At 37.4% G+C, this 21,440-nt stretch overlaps 1 protein-coding gene across 5 annotated transcripts in view; it reads left to right on the top strand.

Annotated features, from left to right (window-relative positions):
• The window catches only part of CD47 (CD47 molecule), a 54,954-nt gene extending 35,867 nt beyond the window's left edge, over positions 1 to 19,087 (top strand). For 3 of the 5 annotated variants that reach the window (XM_022596269.3, XM_089910522.1, XM_022596210.3), the window contains 8 exons: positions 5,324 to 5,431; positions 6,621 to 6,713; positions 7,754 to 7,846; positions 9,194 to 9,286; positions 14,846 to 14,877; positions 16,247 to 16,271; positions 16,898 to 16,930; positions 18,840 to 19,087. In XM_022596269.3, coding sequence (XP_022451977.2) covers positions 5,324 to 5,431; positions 6,621 to 6,713; positions 7,754 to 7,846; positions 9,194 to 9,286; positions 14,846 to 14,877; positions 16,247 to 16,271; positions 16,898 to 16,930; positions 18,840 to 18,844 — 482 coding nt within the window. In that variant the 3' untranslated portion in view covers positions 18,845 to 19,087. Of the gene's footprint in view, positions 1 to 5,323; positions 5,432 to 6,620; positions 6,714 to 7,753; positions 7,847 to 9,193; positions 9,287 to 14,845; positions 14,887 to 16,246; positions 16,272 to 16,897; positions 16,931 to 18,839 lie in introns of those variants that run through there. The other 2 variants (XM_022596051.3, XM_089910523.1) reach the window with 2 other exon arrangements.
• Positions 19,088 to 21,440: the final 2,353 nt, after the last annotated feature.

Genomic DNA, 21,440 nt, shown 5'->3' with positions numbered 1-21,440 from the left:
TTCATTTTTATCCAGCACCAGTTTCACAAAGCCTTCACTGTTTTTTTAATGTGTGTTAAATATTTTTAAAATAGTAATTTTAATTTAATTTAATAAAAAATTTGAAATTGTAATTTTATTTTAAAACTTATGAGATGTGCTTTATCCTGCATTGGAGACAATATTGATGTGCAGCTCAACAGAAACCAAAAACATTCTAAAATTACTTTCCGAGAGTTATCAGAAGATAGCACTGTAATAATAAAATCAAACGTGTCTCCCTTTATGATTTTTCCTTTTTTTTTTTTTTTTGTGGTAGGCGGGCCTCTCACTGTTGTGGCCTCTCCCGTTGCGGAGCACAGGCTCCAGACGCGCAGGCTCAGTGGCCATGGCTCACCGGCCCAGCCGCTCCGCAGCATGTGGGATCCTCCCGGACCGGGGCACGAACCCGTGTCCCCTGCTTTGGCAGGCAGACTCTCAACCACTGCGCCACCAGGGAAGCCCCGATTTTTTCCTTATTTGATGTGCATTTTACCTCACTGTTTAACCTTCCTGTTTGCCACTAACTCACTAATCACTTGGTAAGGGATCATTTAAATGTCATGCATTATAACAGGCATTGAGTTCATGGATTTTAGGGTTTTGTTAGGTGGACTTCAGCCTGTATGGATCTATGTGGGCTTATTGAATACCATCTTTGGAGTGTCATTAAAACTAAGATGATAGTTTTATTTGATCTCCAAGTTGAGCCTGGTAATTTCACTAGACTTCTTCTGCCACAGCCTGCATTCTGTCTCGTATGTGCTTTATGTCAGTGACAAGGAGACAAGAAAACCTTAATGGAGTATCTATTCATAGTATTAGCCACGTTTCTTCAGGTGGCTAGAGGGACATGTCATTTCTCTGTTCGCATGAATCTGAAAGATTAAATACATAATAGGGCTTTCTTAGGCTAGGGTAGACCCACACCTTTTATTTAACTGGAGGAGAAGATCTGGGAGTAACACTTCCCATGACACATTCCCCACCAACACACACACTAATTCCCATATTAGAATGTCAGGAGCGCTGAGGCAGAATTACTTGTCTTGTTCACTGTCAGCACTTAGAATAGCGATTGTCACATAGTAGGTGCTCGATCAACTGTTACTGAATAAAGTAACCTCTACTCCTACCTCAATTTGGGCTAATAAAAGGGCCCAGTACATGGTGGGCACACAGTAAGTATTTATAGAGCAAGCAAATGAACAACCTATCTCATCTCTGAGAAGAAGCTGGCTAGATTTAATTACTTTATAGACGGTATAAAAGGGAAACTTTTAGAATTCCTAATTTGTTGAAAAAACTTGACATTGTCTCCCCATATATTTGGTATTCCCGTGTCAGGCAGCACTAAGTTTATAAGTATCTATTAAAAATGTAAGTACCAACCATACCCAATGTTGGTCAGAATGTGGAGCAACAAGAACTCTCATACATTGCTGGCGGGAGTGCAAAATGGTACAGCCTCTTTGTAAGACAGTTTGGTGGTTTCATGTAAAACTAAATGTACTCTTTCCATATGATCCAGTAATCGTGCTCCTTGGTATTTACCCAAATGGAGTTGAAAACTTAAGCCCACACAGAAACCTACACATGGATGTTTATAGCTGCTTTCTTCATCATTGCCAAAACTTGGAAGCAACCAGGATATTCTTCAATAGGATAATGGATACACTGGGTGGTACATCCCGACAATGGAATATTATTCATCACTGAAAACAAATGAGCTGTCAATCATGAAAAGACATGGAGGAACCTTAAATACATATTCCTAAGTAAAAGAAGCCAATCTGAAAAGGCTACATACTATATGATTCCATCTATAAAGCATTATGGAAAAGGCAAAACTATGCAGACAATTAAAGACACAGACCTACTAGAGAATGGACTTGAGGATATGGGGAGGGGGAAGGGTAAGCTGTGACAAAGTGAGAGAGTGGCATGGACATATATACACTACCAAACGTAGAATAGATAGCTAGTGGGAAGCAGCTGCATAGCCCAGGGAGATCAGCTCGGTGCTTTGTGACCACCTAGAGGGGTGGGATAGGGAGGGTGGGAGGGAGGGAGATGCAAGAGGGAAGAGATATGGGAACATATGTATATGTATAACTGATTCACTTTGTTATAAAGCAGAAACTAACACACCATTGTAAAGCAATTATACTCCAATAAAGATGTTAAAAAAAAAAAAAAAGGTCAGTGGTTCCTAGGAGTGGGTGGTGGGGAGTAGAGATGCACAGGCAGAGCACAAAGGATTTTTAGGCAGTGAAGATACTCTGTATAATATATAATATTGGATATATGGCATTATAAATTTGTCCAAACCCATAGAATGTACAGCACCAAGGGTGAACCATAATGTAAACTATGGACTTTGGGTGATTATGATGGGTCAATGCAGGTTCATCCTTAGTAAAAAAAAAAAAAAAAAAATGTATCATTCTTGTGAGTGAAGTTGATAATTAGGAAGGCTATGCATATGTGGGGGAAGGGAGTATATGGTAATTCTCTGTACCTCCCTCTCAATTTTGTTGTAAATCTGAAACTGCGCTTAAAAAAAAGTCTTTAAAAAATGTAAATACTGTATTTCCCCTATTTTATTTTGTGCATTGATTTCAGTACTTTTAGCTAAGGTCTATCGTTGAAAGCATGGGGATTTTTGCCAGAAAATCATACCAGGAAGTTTGATAAGAGCCTGCAGTTAAGAACACATTAAATTATCTTAATGCTAAATGTTCAGGGGATTACTTGAATTTATTTTCATTGTTACATTTAAAGTTTTGATAGGTTTGACAAATAAGAACAAATCCACTTATTAAAGGACAAGAACAGATCACACACACAAAAAAAATCCTTAAGGTTAGTGGGTTTTGTGGCATCTATATCAGATTCCTGACCATTTAGCTAGCTGGAAACATGACATCTGGACCTAGCAACAAGATACTTTCCCCAAACTTGCTATGGGACCTGCTAAAATGTGGCCATTGTAAGCAAAGAAAATGAGTGAAAAGAAACCCTTTTTAAAGGTTTACAAAAGAAAACATGAAGATAACCTTTCATTGCCTGTGGTTACTTAAGTAGACCCCATTAGTATATTTGTTAGAAATTGCTGCTTAATTTTGAGGAAGAGGTTAGGTAGCCTTGAAAATTAGTAGTTGAACCAATCAACAGGAATAAAAGCTACCTCCAAAAGGTTTTGAAAAGACCATTCTATGATAACAACCCTGTCAATAATAGCATTTTGTGGCACTTTATTTTTGTTTGTATTGTTGATATTATTTTTCTCCTATAGCTCTTGTAAGCCTGAAGAGATTGAATTTTATATGAGGTTCAAACTCTTATTTTTCTTAAGCATGGTGTAAGTCAGACTTTTTGTATGAATTTATACTGGACTCTAAGGTGAATTCTTGTTGCTTGATCTTTGTAGCTCTTTTATGTACTGAATTAAACCTAGAAGAGTCTCTTATGAATGTTTGATTGATTGTGAAGTACATTTGAAACAGCTTCTATTTTATAACCCTTTTGCAGAACTTTCAGACTCTCTTTAAATAATAGTATACATGGGATTAAAATGGAAACATGGGATTAAAATGGACACATGTCTAGAGAAAGTTTCTTTTTCTATGTCTATGCCTTTTGTGACCTCTACACTGAATTTCATCCTAGCCAGTGTTTGACCCTAGAAAATAGGGAAGCCCCAAATCTTTGCCCTGTATGAAGGCAGGGACATGACTGAGTCATAGTCACATAAATTTCGAGGCTGGATGGATCAAATGAAAGTTTGGGGAGCTTGCTGTATTGTTTCTCACTCTTTTATGATTAATGTGGATTTCACTTACCTTCAGGACTGATTACTGATTGGCCCTCCATCTCCCTCTAAAGAGGAAGAAGTTGAGGTTACAATCTAAAGTATGAGTAGAGATTTTAAATTCAAGTGCCTGTATTATACTTTAAATACCTTAACCACAGGTTATAATCTAACCCTAGGTTATAATACCTTAAACATAGATTTTGTCATGGTCATTTAGGAGTTTATTTGTTGTTTTTACTATAATTGATCTGTTTATCATTTTAGTGGATGCAAATTAAATACTAAACATAAAATTATTTAAAATTTCCCCCTCAGGACCATCGCCCATTGATAAATGGCATGGAGAGTACCGTGTGTAGAGGGAACAGCAGAATTTCATCATGCACTCTATTTATCTCTGCTACTCAGTCTGCTTTTAGGTTGCTTTTAACAACTTTCTTGGTGAAAAATTAGTTTTAATATTAACCAAAACAAAACCCAAAAGGTGAATATATGATAAAAATGTAACATTTTTAGGCTTCTGCATTACATTATTCTTTTAGGGAAGCTGGATACTTGACAAAAGCGTAACACATACGTTAAGGCCTATTTGTAATTTATTTTTATGAAATTATTTTACTTGAACAATTAAAGCATTTCCCCCCACCTCAGGATTTCAAGAGGGTGTGATTTGTCCAATGTTTACTCTACTTTTTCAAAACAAAATGTCTAGATTTCCAGATGTTTACTAATTTTATGTAACGTGGAAGAAAGTTCTGTTTTTGTCGCTATTACTAATTAGCCAGTTATTTCTCATCAGCAGTGTGTATATTAGTTGTAAACCTGAGGCAGTTCTGCTTCTCAGGGGACATTTGACAATGTCGGGAGATATTTTTGATTGACGCAGCTTGGAGGCTGTTACTGGCATGTAGTGTGCAGAGGCCAGGGATGGTACTAAACATTCTGTAATGCACAGAGCAGTCCCTAACAACAACAACTTATCTGACCCAAAATATTAATAATGCCACGATTAAGAAAGGCTGATAGGGCTTCCGTGGTGGCGCAGTGGTTGAGAGTCCGCCTGCCGATGCAGGGGACGTGGGTTCGTGCCCCGGTCCAGGAAGATCCCACATGCCGCGGAGCGGCTGGGCCCGTGAGCCATGGCCGCTAAGCCTGTGCGTCCAGAGCCTGTGCTCCGCAACGGGAGAGGCCACAGCACTGAGAGGCCCACGTACCGCAAAAAAAAAAAAAAAAGAAGCCTGATATATATAACTTCATAAAGTGTCATCTATAAATTCAGCATCCATATTTATACTGTCATGACACCATTTAGCCACTGACATATTGTGAAAAAGATTTGACACGGCTTGACATGATGTGAAGGACTTGTTCCTCAAAGGTTATTCAATTGTAGTAAGTTATCAGTTTAATCTTTGCACCTTGTAAGTTACAGAAATGGCTTTACTTCTTGTGATTGAGTTCATGTAATTCTTTGTGTTTTTTTTTAAGCGCTTAAATATAAATCCAGTTATACGAAGGAGAAAACCATTTTTCTGTTAGTTACTGGACTAGTGCTCACTATCGTTGTCATTGTTGGAGCCATTCTTTTCATCCCAGGTAAGATATAAATTTATTATGAGGGAAAGCAAGACTGATAAAGTTGAGGGCATTTCTGGGGAGGTGCATATTAGCTTCCTAGGGCTGCTGTAACCAATTATCACAAACTGGGTATTTTAAAACAGTAGAAATTCTCTCACAGTTCTGGAGGCCATAAATCTGAAATAAAGATGTTATCGGGGCCATACACCCTCGGACACTCTAGGGGAGAATCCATTCCTTGCCTCTTCTACCTTCTGGTGTATCTGGCAATCTGTGCAGCTCCTTGGCTTGTGGCAGCATAACTCTGATTTCCTCCGTGGTCACATTGTCTCCTCCTCCGCTCCATGTCTCCACTTAATTTCCCTCTGTCTCTCTGTTACAAAAATACCTGTCATTGGATTCAGGACCCACCTGGATAATCCGGGGTAAGCTCCTTCTTTCAGATCCTTAGCTTAATCATATCTTTTACTATATAAGTTAATATTCACAGATTCGGGGGATTTGGAGGTGGACATACCTTTAGGGCCACCACTCAACGCACTCCAGAGGCACACTTCATTGGCCAATACCTGGAAGTGGGAACAAATGTGGGAAGCAAATCTATCTGAAATTGCAGTTGCCTGTGAAGGATGGCAGTGTGAGTGGGAAATAAGGGTCTGCAGCACATGGAAAGAGCAGCAGAGACAGGCTGGGACTCACAAGTGTAAACTGTAGAAAGCCTTTGTTGTTTTTTGAGCAGAATACAGTATAGGTGTAACGTTTAGGACCATAAATTTGGCACCTCTGTTTGCAACTGGAGTTAGTAAAGACATGGGGAGGAAGGATATGAATCAGAAGACAACTTGAAAGAACAACTGCTTTGACTTTGGGACAGGTTGAATATAGCAAATGAAGGGAATGGTAAGAGATTCCAGAGTTTCTCACTGGAATTACGTAAGGTAGGTAAGAAGGGGGTAGAGCCAATTCAAGGTTTGACGTGTTGAGACTTACATGTTGACATTTAAATGTCTTAAGTTTGGTCTTGAATAATCAAAAAAAAGTCATTTATTTTATGTGAAGTTTTTGGGGAAATATATATTTTTAAACCTTTTGTAGTTTATAAGAGTAGTATTGAAATTAATACATTTAATAAATTAAATACTTTAACATCCCATAAGAATAGGAAGTATGTAGGAAAATATTAATTAGTATTTTTAATTTTTAACAGGTGAATATTCAACAAAGAATGCTTGTGGACTTGGTTTAATTGTAATTCCTACAGCAATATTAATATTACTTCAGTACTGTGTGTTTATGATAGGTGAGTATTTGTTATAGCATGATTTTGCCCACCTTTTTCATTTATAAAGCAGCAGTTTTGGTTAAAATATTCTTGTATGATTTTTTTTAACAGCTCAATAGAAGTTGGTTTATTAAAAGATTTCCCAGGCTATTCTTAGTGATATTTTCCCCATATGGATTAATTTTAAGGTTAACTTCGGTTTTCAAGGCATTCAGTTATCTTGTAAAAAATGATTTTCATATACACTTGATATCAGTGGTTTTTAAAATTATGCTACATAATTTCTTAATGATTATCTTCATATTTTTATTTCAGTTTTTTGAAACTGTAAGTAGATATTAAACATGCCCTTTCTCTTCTTTTGCTAAGCCTCTCTGTTTAAAATTCTACAAAACAGGATTATAAATAACAAATAATAGATTTATTTATTTTTTTTTGTTACTGGCAAATCTTTACATTGTAGTTTTAAAAAATGATGTAGATATCCAACTATAATTGATGTCATTTTCACTGCATTTTGGGAGTAAATCATTAATGTATTTTTTATATCATTAGAGTCTATTTTTTTCTGTTTACGTGTTTAACTCTCAGCCTTAGAGCCTATCTCTGGCTTGCTGTACACTGGAGGGGTATTGATTTGTTATAAAATCACAGATCTAGGCACACGGATAGAGGTTCGGACGCTTACAGTGGCATGTTTGTGTAACGGTTCTCTCCACCAGAGCAATTCTGTGTGCGTGTGGCAAAGCCAGGCATAATAGCCATTCACGTGGTAAAATGCACAAGGGTGGTAAAAGCAGCACTGTTTTAAGATTCGGGGTAAAAACTGCCAGCCCACCTCAGCTCACTGTGAAAATTAAAGATTAGAATGTGTGTATCTGGATGGAGCTGACCGCTTATATGGAAAGGCATGGTTTAAATCACTGGAAAAGAATCTACCATCTGACAAGGAACTCCAGAGGCAGTCTTTGGTCATAGAATATTATTCTTGATTGCACAGAATACAAGTAGGAGTGATTGCTTTTTAAACACTCTGAACCCACTTTTCCTCTCTTCAGCTGTGGGGATGTCCTTCTTCACCATTGCCATATTGATCCTTCAAGTACTGGGCCACGTGCTCTCTGTGGTTGGATTCAGCCTCTGTGTCTCAGGTAAAAGTCTCATCCTTCTCTAGTCTCATTTTGTCTTGCCAGGGATTTCTCTTAGAGTTCTTCTTTCTGTTTCTTTTTCTTTCTTCTTCTTTTTTTTAATATATAGACTTTATTTTTTAGAGCAGTTTTAGGCTCACAGCAAAATTGAGTAGAAAGTACAGAGAGTTCCCATATACCCCACATAACAGCCTCCTCTGCTGTCCCCCAGCCGAGTGGTAAATGTGTTACAGTTGTTGAACCAGCATTGCCATATTACCACCCAGAATCCATAGTTTACATTAGGGTTCATTCTTAGTGTTGTACATGCTACGATTTTGATAAATGTATAATGGCGTGGATCATAGTCATAGATATAATATCATACAATAAACTTTCACTGCCCTAAAAATCCTCTGTGCTCTGCCTGTTCATCCTCCCTCCCCCTAAACCCCTAGCAACCACTGTTCTTTTTACTGTCTTCGTAGTTTTGCGTTTTCCAGAATGTCTTATAGTTGGAATCATACAGTATTTTGCCTTTTCAGATTGGCTTCTTTTACTTAGTAACCGTGTCGTTTTGTGGCTTGATAGCTCTTTTCTTTTTAGCACTGAATAACATTCCATTGTATGTATGTACCACAGTTTGTTTATCCATTCACCTATTGAGGGACAGCTTGGTTGCTTCTGGTTTGGGGCAATTAAGAATAAGTTGCTCTAGACATCCATGTGCATTTTTTTGTGTGGACATAAGTTTCAACTCAATTTGGGTCAATACCAAGGATTGCATTTGCTGGGTTGTACGTTAAGAATATATTTAGTTTTTTAACAAATTGCCAAAGTGTCTTCCAAGGTGGCTGTACCATTTTGCGTTACCACCAGCAGTGGATGAAAATTCCTGTCGCTCCACATCCTTGCCAGCCATTTGGTGCTGTGAGCTTTCTTTTAGAACTCTCATTTTCACCCCACTGAGAATAGTGCTTTCCACATTGCCATAAGAATATTGGCTGTATATGGCTTGTGGGCTGATTGTTCCAGCAGTCAAACTGCTATGCCTGTATTTGTGGGAGAGCTTTTAAAATAACCAGGCTCCATCCAGTTGGTTGGAGCCTTAGCTTTACACACTATTTTCCATTAGTCTTGGTGTGATAAGGTACATATTATACAGACAAAGGCTTTTTTCTTTTAGTAATTGGGAGTCATTTCACTGACTGACTTAATAGTGATGAACATATGTAGATAATTTTTGTTTCTTGATAATTAGAAAAAGAATCTCCTTAAAACTGAATATTATTACTGTTATTGCTAGTTCTTTTTTAAAAGTTCAATTATTTCATGTGAATTTCTAATATAGAATTTCATTTGTTTTTTCAGAGTGTACCCCAGTACATGGTCCTCTTCTGATTTCAGGTTTGGGTATTATAGCTCTAGCAGAATTACTTGGATTAGTTTATATGAAATGTGTTGGTAAGTCAACCTTATTGTTGTTAGCCTATGCCAGGAAAATGCTTTTGGTTAATTCTTACTGTTTAGGACCAAAGAAATGCATTGGTAACTCCAAAAATGAGAAAATACAGTGAATACTGCTGTATTTTTAAAATAAATTTGGAATTATTTGGGGGGCAATAAAAGAGGGTAGAAATCATATGAACTAATGAAAAGTTTAGATTATTAACTAGTTAAAAAGAAAACAGCTGTATGTTTTAGAATGTATAAACTTTTTTATACTAAATAAAAGGAGAGATTGTTGAGGATTCTTTTTTTTTAATTAATTAATTTATTTGTTAGTTTTGTTTTGGTTTTTTTTTTGTCTGTGTTGGGTCTTCGTTGCTGTGTGCGGACTTTCTCTAGTTGTGGTGAGCAGGGCCTACGATTTTTTTTTTTTTTTTTTTTTTTTTTTTTGCGGTACGCGGGCCTCTCACTGTTGTGGCCTCTCCCGTTGCGGAGCACAGGCTCTGGACGCGCAGGCTCAGCAGCCATGGCTCACGGGCCCAGCCGCTCCGCGGCATGTGGGATCTTCCTGGACCGGGGCACGAACCCGTGTCCCCTGCGTCGGCAGGCGGACTCTCAACCACTGCGTCACCAGGGAAGCCCCAGAGCCTACTCTCCATTGCGGTGCTCGGGCTTCTCATTGTCATGTCTTCTCTTGTTGCCGAACACTGGCTTTAGGTGCGCGGGCTTCAGTAGTTGTGGCACGCAGGCTCAGTAGTTGTGGCTTGCGGGGTCTAGAGTGCAGGCTCTGTAGTTGTAGCGCATGGGCTTAGTTGCTACATGTGGGCTCTTCCCAGGCCAGGGCTTGAGCCCGTGTCCCCTGCATTGGCAGGCAGATTCTTAACCACTGAGCCACCAGGGAAGCCCCGAGGGTTCATTTTAATTAATACAAAAGGATTTTTAATTCACCTGTTGTTTCTATGTAGAGTCCTTTCACAGAGACCTATTTGTCAGTTGCTCTTCTTGCAGACTATTTACAGACCTTGACTCCCCTAGTAGACAGAATTGAAATTCAAAATCTGTCACTTTTGTTAATTAAAGAGCAGTGTCCTCTGACACTTGACTTTAAAATATTTTTAGTTAAAACCAGTATAATCAGAACACTGAGTTTTAAATTTTAGGCTTTTACTACTCTTAAAATCAGTTGTAAGTGTGGACTTAGCTTATTGTTTCTAAACTTTGTATTTAGTCTTCCAATTTTCAAATAACAGATCTCTGTGTAAATTCTTATTTTTAATATGTCTATGGAGATAGATGCCTTTAATATTAAGTACCTAAAACTAGTGTGATGTCTTACTTAAGCTAAAGATATTTCCTACAATCTGGTTATATTAATCTCCCTTAAATAAAAGATTTCTGGTTTTTATTTATGAAGTAAAGCAAACTCTTAAACATTTGTCAAAATAATCAAAAGTTACAAATTAATGGAGTAAAAAAGTCAGTCTTTCTGCTTTGCTTTAGGTAAACCTTATATGTTTCTAAAAATTAACATAAACTTTGAATTGTTACAGTCAAAGAATTCCCCACATGACTTGTATAGTACTTTCAAAGAAATTTTACCTTTATTTATGAACCTCAGCTTTTGCTGACTAATCATTGAGTTCAATTATTTTGTATATTTTGCCCCCCTTTAATTAATGCTTATTAGATAAACAAGTAAAATACTTAAGTAAAATTTACTTACCTTTAGTTTATGTGTTCATAAATCAGAGTTGTCTCCTCAATGAAATTTTCTTAGTTCAAGCCATAAAGCACTATTAAGACTTCTAAAGCAGAATGGCATTCATTTGTAGGCACTGTGAGTATCACATTATGAATGCTGATACAGATTCTATTTTTGTTGAGTCTTCTAATCACCATTTGTCTGGTTCTTGAAGATGACACTGCTGCTGATGTTGCTCCCTATGAATACTTGAGAACAGTATGTGACCTGCAGTATCCATATAGTGTGATGTAGTATTAGGTGTCTGACTGATGGTCAGCTCTTTGTTCTTTTTCTTCCCTCATTATCTGGATCACGCTCCCTTTTATTCCCATGCTCCCACATGCCTTCCATGTCTCACGAAGACCAGCAGGTCTGGAGATGCTGACTCAGTGGAAATAGGCATTGTCTAGCTGTTACCCCCTTGACCTTGCTCTCCCCCCTTCTCCACTGCTACATCCCTAAGAAGCCTGTGAAACCAGTATAATATAATTACAACCGTATTATTCTCACATCAAATTCAAAGTGAAACTGAAATCCTGGAAAGTTCCCCAGATTATTTTTTCTTTATGATAGTTTGACATATAAATATACCATATGTAAGTTAAGAATTTAGTCCAGTTTTATTTACATTTTGAGACTATTCTAAATTAACTTCTCAAATCAACTTGTCTGATACCAGAGTTCAGAGGAATACCTTCGGTCAGTTAAAGGGAAAGAAGAGAAAAGGTACAGGAAAGTAGCTCTTTAGATACCGTGGTAGACTAGAAAAGTTGATGTGTTTTTCATATATAATCTGAATGTGTAACTCTGAGTATATATAACATTAAGGTTGCAAATTTGAGCATTTGTATCAGGAGGTAAAAATTGTAAATGCTTCCAATGTAACTTTTACTTGTTGCAGAGGCTCTATTTTGGAAAAGTCTAAAGAATGTGTCTTGATTTAAATGTAATAAAATCCTCAGATAGTTTTTTTTAAAAAAATCCAAGCTATCTTGGAGTAAGTTTATGTCCCTATGAGAGATTTAACTTTTATCATTTTCATTATTTCCCAGTTTAAATTTGTAGCCTTAATTATTACTTTAAACAGTAGGATTTAAATTTAATTTTCTCTGTTGTTCTTTTTAAACTGTGTTAGGGTTTTTTGTTTGTTTGTTTACTGAAACATTTAAATTTCATAAAATGAAATCAAGGGCTGAGAACAATAAGAATGTGAGAAAATATAGAAGATTACAAAGAACTAACTAAACTCATTGAAGTTGGGTGTGTTACCTATGTAGGATGCTTATGTCCATTCTTCATAAGGGTCAATACTTTTTAATTTTCCTAAGCCATTGCTATCTAGTTAAGTATAAGGGAATATAGTCATGTTTTGATATGAATCAACATACTAGCAGTCAGAAACCATATTTACCACATCTCAGATATTTTAGAATGACATGAAATAGATATATAAAACTCAGTGATATTTTCTTCCCCATTGTTGAGAAGAGGTGAATCTGGAATCAATAGAAAAAGTTGTCCCTGAAAATTCAAAACCTGGAAATATATTTATAGCATGGGTCAAGTGTTTCTGGGAGAGAAGAACAAATCCAGACGAAGCATTGCAAGTGAGCTCATACGGAATGCTTAAGGCTTGTGATTTAAAAATACATATATATACATGGCTGTCAATGCCTTAGGCCCATGGTAGCAGCAGATAAATCACAATCATTCTTTAGTCACATAGGTCATATGCCTATTGGAGAGGATTAACTCAAGCAAAATTCACTTCTACACTGTTTGGTTTTATAATATTTGAGGGATCACAGCTGACTGGTGCCCTTTGAATCCCTGTTCTTTATAGATATCTTTGTTTCAGAATGGGCTAGCCAAATGTGATGTTCCTTGGACCTGGGAATCAGAACTCAGAAACTCTTCTTTACACATTATTAGGGTTATTAAAGGAGTTGCTTGGCGGTTCTTAATACTAACTCTGATAAATAATTTATGAGCTCGAAAATATAGCTCTAAAATCTTACCTCTGACCCTTCACGTTGCCAATCAGAAATTTACATAGCTGTTCAGAGCTCTTTTCCTTGATAGAACATAGACACAGGACATGGTTTAGTTAAAGTAAGTTGTATATACATGTAACTATCATAATTGTCCCTAATAAAGTTGTGTAATTCTGCTTGGTTTATTTGGGAGGTTGCTAAATGTGATTTACCCATATTCCCAACACATTTCACTCCATAGTACTTTGAAAAGAGGTTTCCTTCTTGTTTGGTTGCAAGGACCAAACCACTCCCCAGGTGCCTCCAGTAAAGGAGATTTACTTTCAAGCCACACATGACACTAACAGAGATGGGAATCTCATGAGAGCAGATCTATAACTGGGCCTCACAAAGTACAGTAAGTAGTTTAGGAATTGGAAGAATCCAGTACATCTGTAAAGACTGAGTCATCATTTGCCCTCTCAGTAACAAGAGTTAGCGGGTGCCCTCCTGCCAGTGTAGTTACTTAGTTCCTCTCTCTTTGGTTCTTTACCTGCTAGCCAACTAGCTCATCCTCTCCTTAATGTTTTTATTTTTTTCATCCTATTCATGTCTTCTCACTGGTATATTTTCTTACCTTTGTCCCTAAGCTTTGAGCTTCTCTTTGCTTACTTTCTGTCTCCTTTTCACCTTTCTTTCCCTTCACCACCTTTCTAGTCTTCTTTCTGTGTCTCCTCTCCAGGTTCCAATGGGAGAGAGAAACTTTTCAGGCCAGTCAGTTGCCATTTCCCCCGTTGGAGTGAGCCTTACCTGCTTCTGACTCCTCTATAGATTGGCTTGGGTCAGGTGTCACCCGCATTTCCCATCAGTTTTAGAAGCTTGGTAGAGAGGACATGGAAGAGTGGTAGGACATAATTAGCACAGAAAACCAGAGCAGTTCTGGGGGCCTGCCTCAGTCTGCTCATAAGTAAATCCAGTGCCATCATCCAATCCATAGACCAGTGGAACTGACTATCCAGTAGCATCACCTTCCTACAGAGTCACTCGCAGGATGTTGCCCCTTGATGCTTATATCTGTAGGACTCTGATTCTGTATTTAGGACTGGTTTTAGCTGCTCCGGGACCTTCTCACTTGGTTTTTGTAAGGAAGTTCTCTTTTCTTCCCTATGCAACTAGAGCGGTTCTTTTCCCTTTTGTCACTTTCTTCATGCCCTGTATTCCTTCATCTTCATTAACCAATCCATTGAGCAGCAGCGAAGGGTAACTTGAAAAGCTAAGAAGGGATACAGAGAAGGGCTTGATTGTAGCTAAAACTAACTGCCTAGAATAATCCTCTACACTCAGAGGGATCTGATATTTTCTTTAGTTTGTTAGCTAGGTGGAGCTTTGAAAACTGGAAAGATGGAAGAAGAAAAAAAGAAGCCTGGGCTACAGGGAATGAGAGCAGTGAGCTAAGGGTGGGCGATGGAGTGGTCATTGCCCTATTCTTTCCACATTCCAGCTGGGTCAAGTAAGCAGGGGCGTAGAGCCTACAGAGGGGCTGAGTCGATGCCAAAGTTTTTCCACCACAAAGTGTAACAAGTGGCTGATTTGGGGGGAGATACGGCATGCAAAATGAGAGAGCGTGTGTGTTTATTATTTGATTGGGGTGGATTATTTGCATCATTTTATTCTGTCGATGTATATAATTAAGAGTGTTCTGTATTTTTTCATAGTCTGTCAAAGCCAGAAATCTTTCAGTGGAGTTTCTGACACCTTTAGTTTTAGCCGTAAACATTTTATCTTAAAATTAAACATAATGTTGCCTTAATTTCTTTCATTTATTAAATTCATTTTCTTATTTTTTAATTTCATCAGCTTCCAATCACAAGACTATACAACCTCCTAGGGTAAGTTAAAATTTCTTAAATGAATTGGGTATGATCACTTGATGGTTTGGTCTGAGGAATGGTGACTGAGATATTGAACCCCATTGCTCTCTGTTTGGTGTGACATAAAATTAAGGGACCACTGAAGTCATTTCATGACCTTTGCATGGATAGATCCAATCTATTTTAAAACTTCTGTTTGGTCATTTACTGGCAATGGGATACAATAAATGATTCCTTAAGATTGTGCTGTCTTATCACACCCAGAACTGAAAAGTTTATGTGTAAGAATAATGGTCGTTATCTGCGGAAGGAAGCCGATTCCAATATATTGCCTCACCTGTTGGATCCATTTGATGTGCATATACAGAATATTTCAGGCTTAAAAATGAGGAAGAGAAGTTTATATTAAGTTGATTTCATTAAAAATGATAATCTATAAAGTAAATGGAAATATGGCCGAAAAATAGCTGTTTTGAATTGATTCATTTCCCTCCTTCCCCCATTTTATAAGCATTTTTCTTCCTGCAAACTGTACTGTAGTTTTTACTCTATCTTGGCTACCTTAATAAGCTACCTGAGAAAATTCCAAGAAAAGGAGCAAATTTAGGAGATGCACTGAGAGGGATTAATGAGGGGGGGTGAAAAAAACCTTTGTAGATAGAGACTCATCCTGGTGACAAGCACAAGAGCTACTTTATGGAAATAAGATCTTGAAAGGACTGTATTGTACTCCTCTTCCTATAAAGGATTAATAATAGCTCTGTCTGGAATGCCAAAAGCAAGACTCCTGTCTGTGGCAGGAAGTGGAGATTACATATACCCCTAAAGCTGATAAGCCTCAACAGACGTGCTTGAGAGGCGAGGGAAGTGGGGTTGCAGCTTACCCCAGGTGTTCACTCTAAAAACATTGGTGCCGTAGCTACACTGGTCACCAACAGCCAGAAGTTTTAAAAGTGCCTCTGTTAGACGTAATCCAGCCATTAGACCATTAAATCATAACACTTTTTCTTTCCCTGTTACTGAGTTCAATTTGCGCAACTTGAAAATAATTGTTTTGTTCTCCTCTCTGGCTTAATTGTATTATTTATTATGTTGCTATCTGTGTTTGTGCTTCTCAGTTAGGATTTCTTGAGCTGAGAGAGGCAGGGTGGGGTGGGAAATTCTGCATAAAAAAAGAATATTAAGAGAATAATTCAGTTATTATAAAACTAATAGCTAGACTTGGCAAGCTTTGCTTTTCTAACTAACTTTTATTGCTTTACTTTGGTTTTTGACTATATATATTCACTGTTTATCTATAGTTTAAATGTTAGCATATATAAATTTTAGTAGAAAAGGACATGAAATAAATTCTATTTTATGTAAATATATTTTAAATATTTTCCAGAAAGCTGTAGAGGAGCCCCTTAATGGTATGTGGTTATTACAAGTTTATAAATTCTTCTTGATCCATTACGAGTTCATAATAATTTGAATTGGCCCCCAAAGTAGTTAGAATGCTGTCTATGCCTTGGGAAGAATCTAGGTTTTTTTTATTGCCTTAACCTCTCTTTTCTTGATTATTCATCAAGAATTAAGAGTATTGCTTTTGTAACATTTTCGCCTCTGAGAGAAATGCACTGTTCTGTGTCTCTCCAGTAGTTGCTTGTGCTAGCCAGGTGATATCTGGGTGAGGGGACTGTTGCCTTTTTAATTGGCCAAGATGAAATGTAACACCCCCGGTAGAGAAGAATCTCAGTTAATTTCAATTTCTAATTATAAATTTCAGGAAGACACAGGTTGTCATCTTGGAGTGAGACCAAAACATCTCACTTTCTTTCTCCCTAAATCTAGATCTGTATTCCCAACTTTGTGTCCCTTTGTGGAGCCTGTGGGTATGATCCACAGAAAGGCTTTTGTAATCAAATAATAACCTTAAAATTAATTTGGCTTTATAGCTGTGGAATAGTTGGCATGATATTACTGCATATTTGTTTGTCTAGAAATGATCTCTAATTGAGGAATCTTACTAACTGCTTGGCTTGTTACTAATTCTTAGCATTTAAAGAATCAAAAGGAATGATGAATGATGGTAAGTATAAAATGCACCTACAATTATAGGTGGGTTAAAATATGGACATTGAAAAGAAATAAAATTGACTCTTGAAAGTATGGCTTTTTTTAAATAAAAGGGACACTGTCAAATCATAAAGGCCTACATTTCTTGGTTTCTAAAACTTCAATCTACTCTGTTAAAAGTTGCAAAACTAGTAATATAAAAGCTGTAGGGTGTCACTAATCAGACTCACCAGTCTCATTGCTCACAACAAAGAGGAATTACTTCTTTTTTAAAAAAGGTATTTTTCAGATGCAATGTCTGGTGACTGTAACTTTAAAATGCTTTTTATACGACACTTAGATAATTTGGCACAAATCTTTATCATCTTGACAGGGTTTCTTTTGTGCTTGTGTGATTTTGTTGCATTTAACCCATGGAGACTTAATATCTCTGCTTTTCCGAGCAGGAACTGGGTTCTAACCTTTTGGGAAAGGATTTAAAAAGAGAGAGAGAAATGTTTAGTCACTTCAGCTCTTGGGAGGGGGGACTCTGGGCTAATAACTTCTAATTTTTATTGACTTTCAAAGACCTATATTTATTAGTTCTTAAAGATAAGTATTGTCTGAGATATTGAGTGCTGTAAGCATTCATTTTGATTTTACCTTAACATGTTCTGATACTTCAGTTCTGTTAACATTTTAAAAACTATGTTTTCATTTTATCAAAACTTTCTTCATACCTTTGCTATTTACAATCATTCCTTGATCATGTGAATAGTCTGCTTCGTATTTCACTGTTTAAAGTCTGTGACCTGCCTGCTCACCTCTACAGCAAAATGCAGCATTTATCTCAAGAGGCTATACTCCCCTGAGTGTAATTAATTTTTGCGTAAGATTAAAAACACGCTGACTGTGTCTAGTGGACTAAGTTTAAAACAATGCTTAGACTGTGTTCAGTACGCAGTCACAGAATGATCCCACTTTTGTAACTTTGTGTCACAGCCTTTATTACAAAAAATGCATGCTCTGCTAACCACTGCCCTCCTAAAAAACACATGATTAGCAGGAATACATTAAATGGCATTTAAAAAAGAACTGGTATCTGAAAGTGTGGCGTGGTTTGTCCGTGTTTGCATCCTGGTGTTTTATTTTTTAATTTCGTTGTTTTTTTTTTTTTCCTTTTCTACTGTGGTGTTATTCCTCTGTAGTTGTATGAAAAAACTAAACACTTCTTCATTTTCAGAAAACCAGTAGGAGAACCTTGAGTGCCTCTTCCTTTGTTAATTTCCTTTAAGATGTGACTTCTTTTGCACCATTGTATCAGAAGTTAGACAGCAGTTTTTGTGTGTTCATAGCGCATGAAATCTATAATGACCTTTGAAATTCCCTTAATTTTGCTAATTTTTAGCTGTTCAGAATTTGTGGGTTTTTTCCAAATGTCCGTGGTGGGCTCTTCCTACTGACAGTGCACAACGCCCATAGTGTAACTGCCTTGTTGGTGAGTGAGGTTCCAGGTACCCTCTTGGGACCACAGTCCCATTTCCTCTTTCACTTATACCTAATCACATTTTTAATTCTCTTACCTTAAATGAATGGTGTCGATCTAAAGTGAAAGTGATAGAATATTGTTCTAGGATAAATATCTTTTGCTTTGGAAGAATCAATGTCTGTTGGCTTCTCCGCCAACCCAGCAAACGGAGATTATCAGATTTTGTTGGTTTTTATTTCCATTTGGCATTGGCCTTTTACTTACTGCAACTAAAAAGGCTAATGATTTGCCTGGTTTATGTCTGTGACCTTTGCAAAGCTAAGATTAAATAATTTTTCTTTATTTTTAGATACCACATATCTGAAACGATTTTCAAATTTTAAAATACAGCAACTTGTTAAGGCATAGAAAATAGACATCATAGCAATTACATGTTCATTTTTCGATTTTCCAGAGTAACTGAAGTAAAGTGATGGACTCTGATTTGGAGAGTAGTACGACATGAAAGAAGTACACTTGTGTTTAAGCACCGTGGCCTTGATTCATTGTTTTGGAGAAGAAAACAAGAAAAGTAACTGGTTTCCATCTATGGGAAAAAGTAAATAATTGACCTTTCAATGATTGTTACAGTTAAGTTTTTATTCAAAGCATTTTTAATTTAGTTAATAAAAGAATTATGATCTGTGTTGTGTGCCCAATTGATATCCAGTTTTCTGTTGTTATTTTTATTCAATTAGGGGCAAAGTAGAGTGGGCAACTTCCAAGAATGATGCCTTTCAGATCCTGGGGCCTCTTGACTGTAGGTCACCAGTTTAAATTGGTTCAAGGTGAAAATTTCCTGACACTAACCTGGTTACCCAGAGCTATCTATGAAAACTGTGGCTTCCGTCAAGCCTTAGAAAACTCAGGTTCACAGCCACTGTGGCAATTATGGTGTTAGCTGAATCATGTGTCTGCCACTTCCAGGTCAAGGGGATAACATTAAGCACAGACAGGAGTTCAGTTGGGAACATCCGTGGGATGTGATACTGATGGGGATCATGGTCTTCATTCTTGGGGGTTGCCACTCACACATTGTTCCTTCAACATACAGTGTACCAGACCCTTTCCAGATTGAGGGTAATTTTACTGATGGATGTTTTCTTCTTTTCTTCACACAACCCTTTACATCCTGTCTTGTCCTTCTGTTATTTGCTTCTGCTGCTGTATGAGATGTAGCACTTTTTCTCCTCTTTGAACATGGTCCAGTGACACGGTAGCATCACTGCAGAAAGGAGCCAGACTTATTCTCAGAGAACTATGTTCACACTTTTCAGCAGAAATAGCGATGGTTGTAACATACGTATTCCCTTCCTCGGATTTGAAGGCACAATCTACAGTGTTTCTTCGCTTCTTTTCTGATCTGGGGCATGAAAAACCAAGATTGAGATTTGAACTATGAGTCTTCTGCATGGCAACATAATGTGTGTCACCGTCAGGCCAATAGGCCAACCCTGAATGGGTGATTTTATTACTGTTGTATCTGTGTTGCATGATAAACACCCCTCATCTTCCTCCTGTAGTCCTGCCTCATATTCACCTTACTCTGAGATTGAAAAGTAAAACAAAACCCACGTGTCCTACCCCCGTTAGAAGAAAATTAACATTCTGACAGCTGTGATCGCCTGGAGTACTTTTAGATTATTAGATTTTCTTCCCTTGTGGGTGTGTGTGTGTATGCGCTCATGTATAAGATAGGCACATGTATCTTCTGTATGGACAACAGTGGGGTACCTACAGGAGAGCAAATGTTAATTTCATGCTTTTAGTGAAAACATTTAAAAACAAAGATCTTTATTGGGTGGACTTATATTCGATGTGAATATTTGATCACTTAAAACTTTTAAAACTTCTAGGTAATTTGCCAAGCTTTTTGACTGCTCACCAATGCCCTCTAAAAATACTAGTTATTCTTCCTGTTTGTGAAATAAGACATTCATATTTGTAGTTGCATTATCAATAGTTATTTCTTAGTCCACTGAATGTTCCCACGTGCCTCTTTTATGCCAAATTACTTGTCATATTTTACGTTGGGACCAAGTGGTTTGCCCGTGGCAAACCGAAATTTATAACCTGCTGATGCCTCAGAAAAGTGAACACACTATGAAGACAGCTCTTCTTAAAGAAAAAAAAAAAGTTCTTCCCTAATTGTGTTCCTGTCCAAAATATTCTCATATGTAGAGGGAGCTGTACTCCTTTATACAAATTTGGTGGCTCCCTCTGCTCTTTTTCCTTCTGAAAATATTTATATTTCACGAATATTGTTTGTTCCTTTAGAAATCCATTTTGATGAAAGGAGGGCAAAAGCAGTTGGACTTGAAAAAGATCCAAATTCCTATTCTCTATTAAGAAAAAGTCAGGTCTGAAATCTTTATAGTAAACTTTTTTATGAACCAGAGTTGTACCTTTAATATGTAGTCAGCTCTCATTTATTTGGGCTTCAGTCTTGGAACTTATCCATCCTTTGTGTTCTCTTTAACACTGCCTGTCTTTTGAGGCATTCACTGCCCTAGACAACACACAGAGGTAGCAGGAGAAACGCCAGATGAAGTCCACCCTTGCTGTTCCTCGTCACCTTCTCTGGAAAAGGGACCCACAGCAGCAGGAACCCTCTTACTTGGCCATCGTTGGGCCAGTTCATTCTCTTTAAATTAGGCTTATAACGGCAGGAAGTTTTCTGTCACACCAAATTAAAGTTGCTAACAATGTTTTGAACATCATATATCTGTTCCCCCCATAATCTGCTTTTTCACTTAGTGATCCCAATTTTTCCATCGACTCTTCCATCCAGTTTTTATTTACTGTATGTTCTCAGAGTGACACCATTTGTCATTTTGGCAACAAACCTTTCCAGCCTTTTCGGCCAAATCAAATTTCTTTCTCCCTCCAAACATCCTCCCGCCCGTCCTCCCTGACTGGCTCTCCTTTGCGATCTGTGCCTATCTGTCCAGCTGCCTCTTTCATCTCTTACTTACCTTTCCTAGTACTTCACGTGCCTCTGCCTAACTTTGTTGGG

Source organism: Delphinapterus leucas, chromosome 4 (assembly GCF_059928025.1).
Source record: "Delphinapterus leucas isolate spDelLeu-1000000601 "Yukka" chromosome 4, BTC_Dleu_Yukka2, whole genome shotgun sequence".
Lineage (NCBI taxonomy): Eukaryota > Metazoa > Chordata > Mammalia > Artiodactyla > Monodontidae > Delphinapterus > Delphinapterus leucas.
Note: the sequence above shows the minus strand (reverse complement) of the source record. Positions and strands in the feature narration are given on the sequence as shown.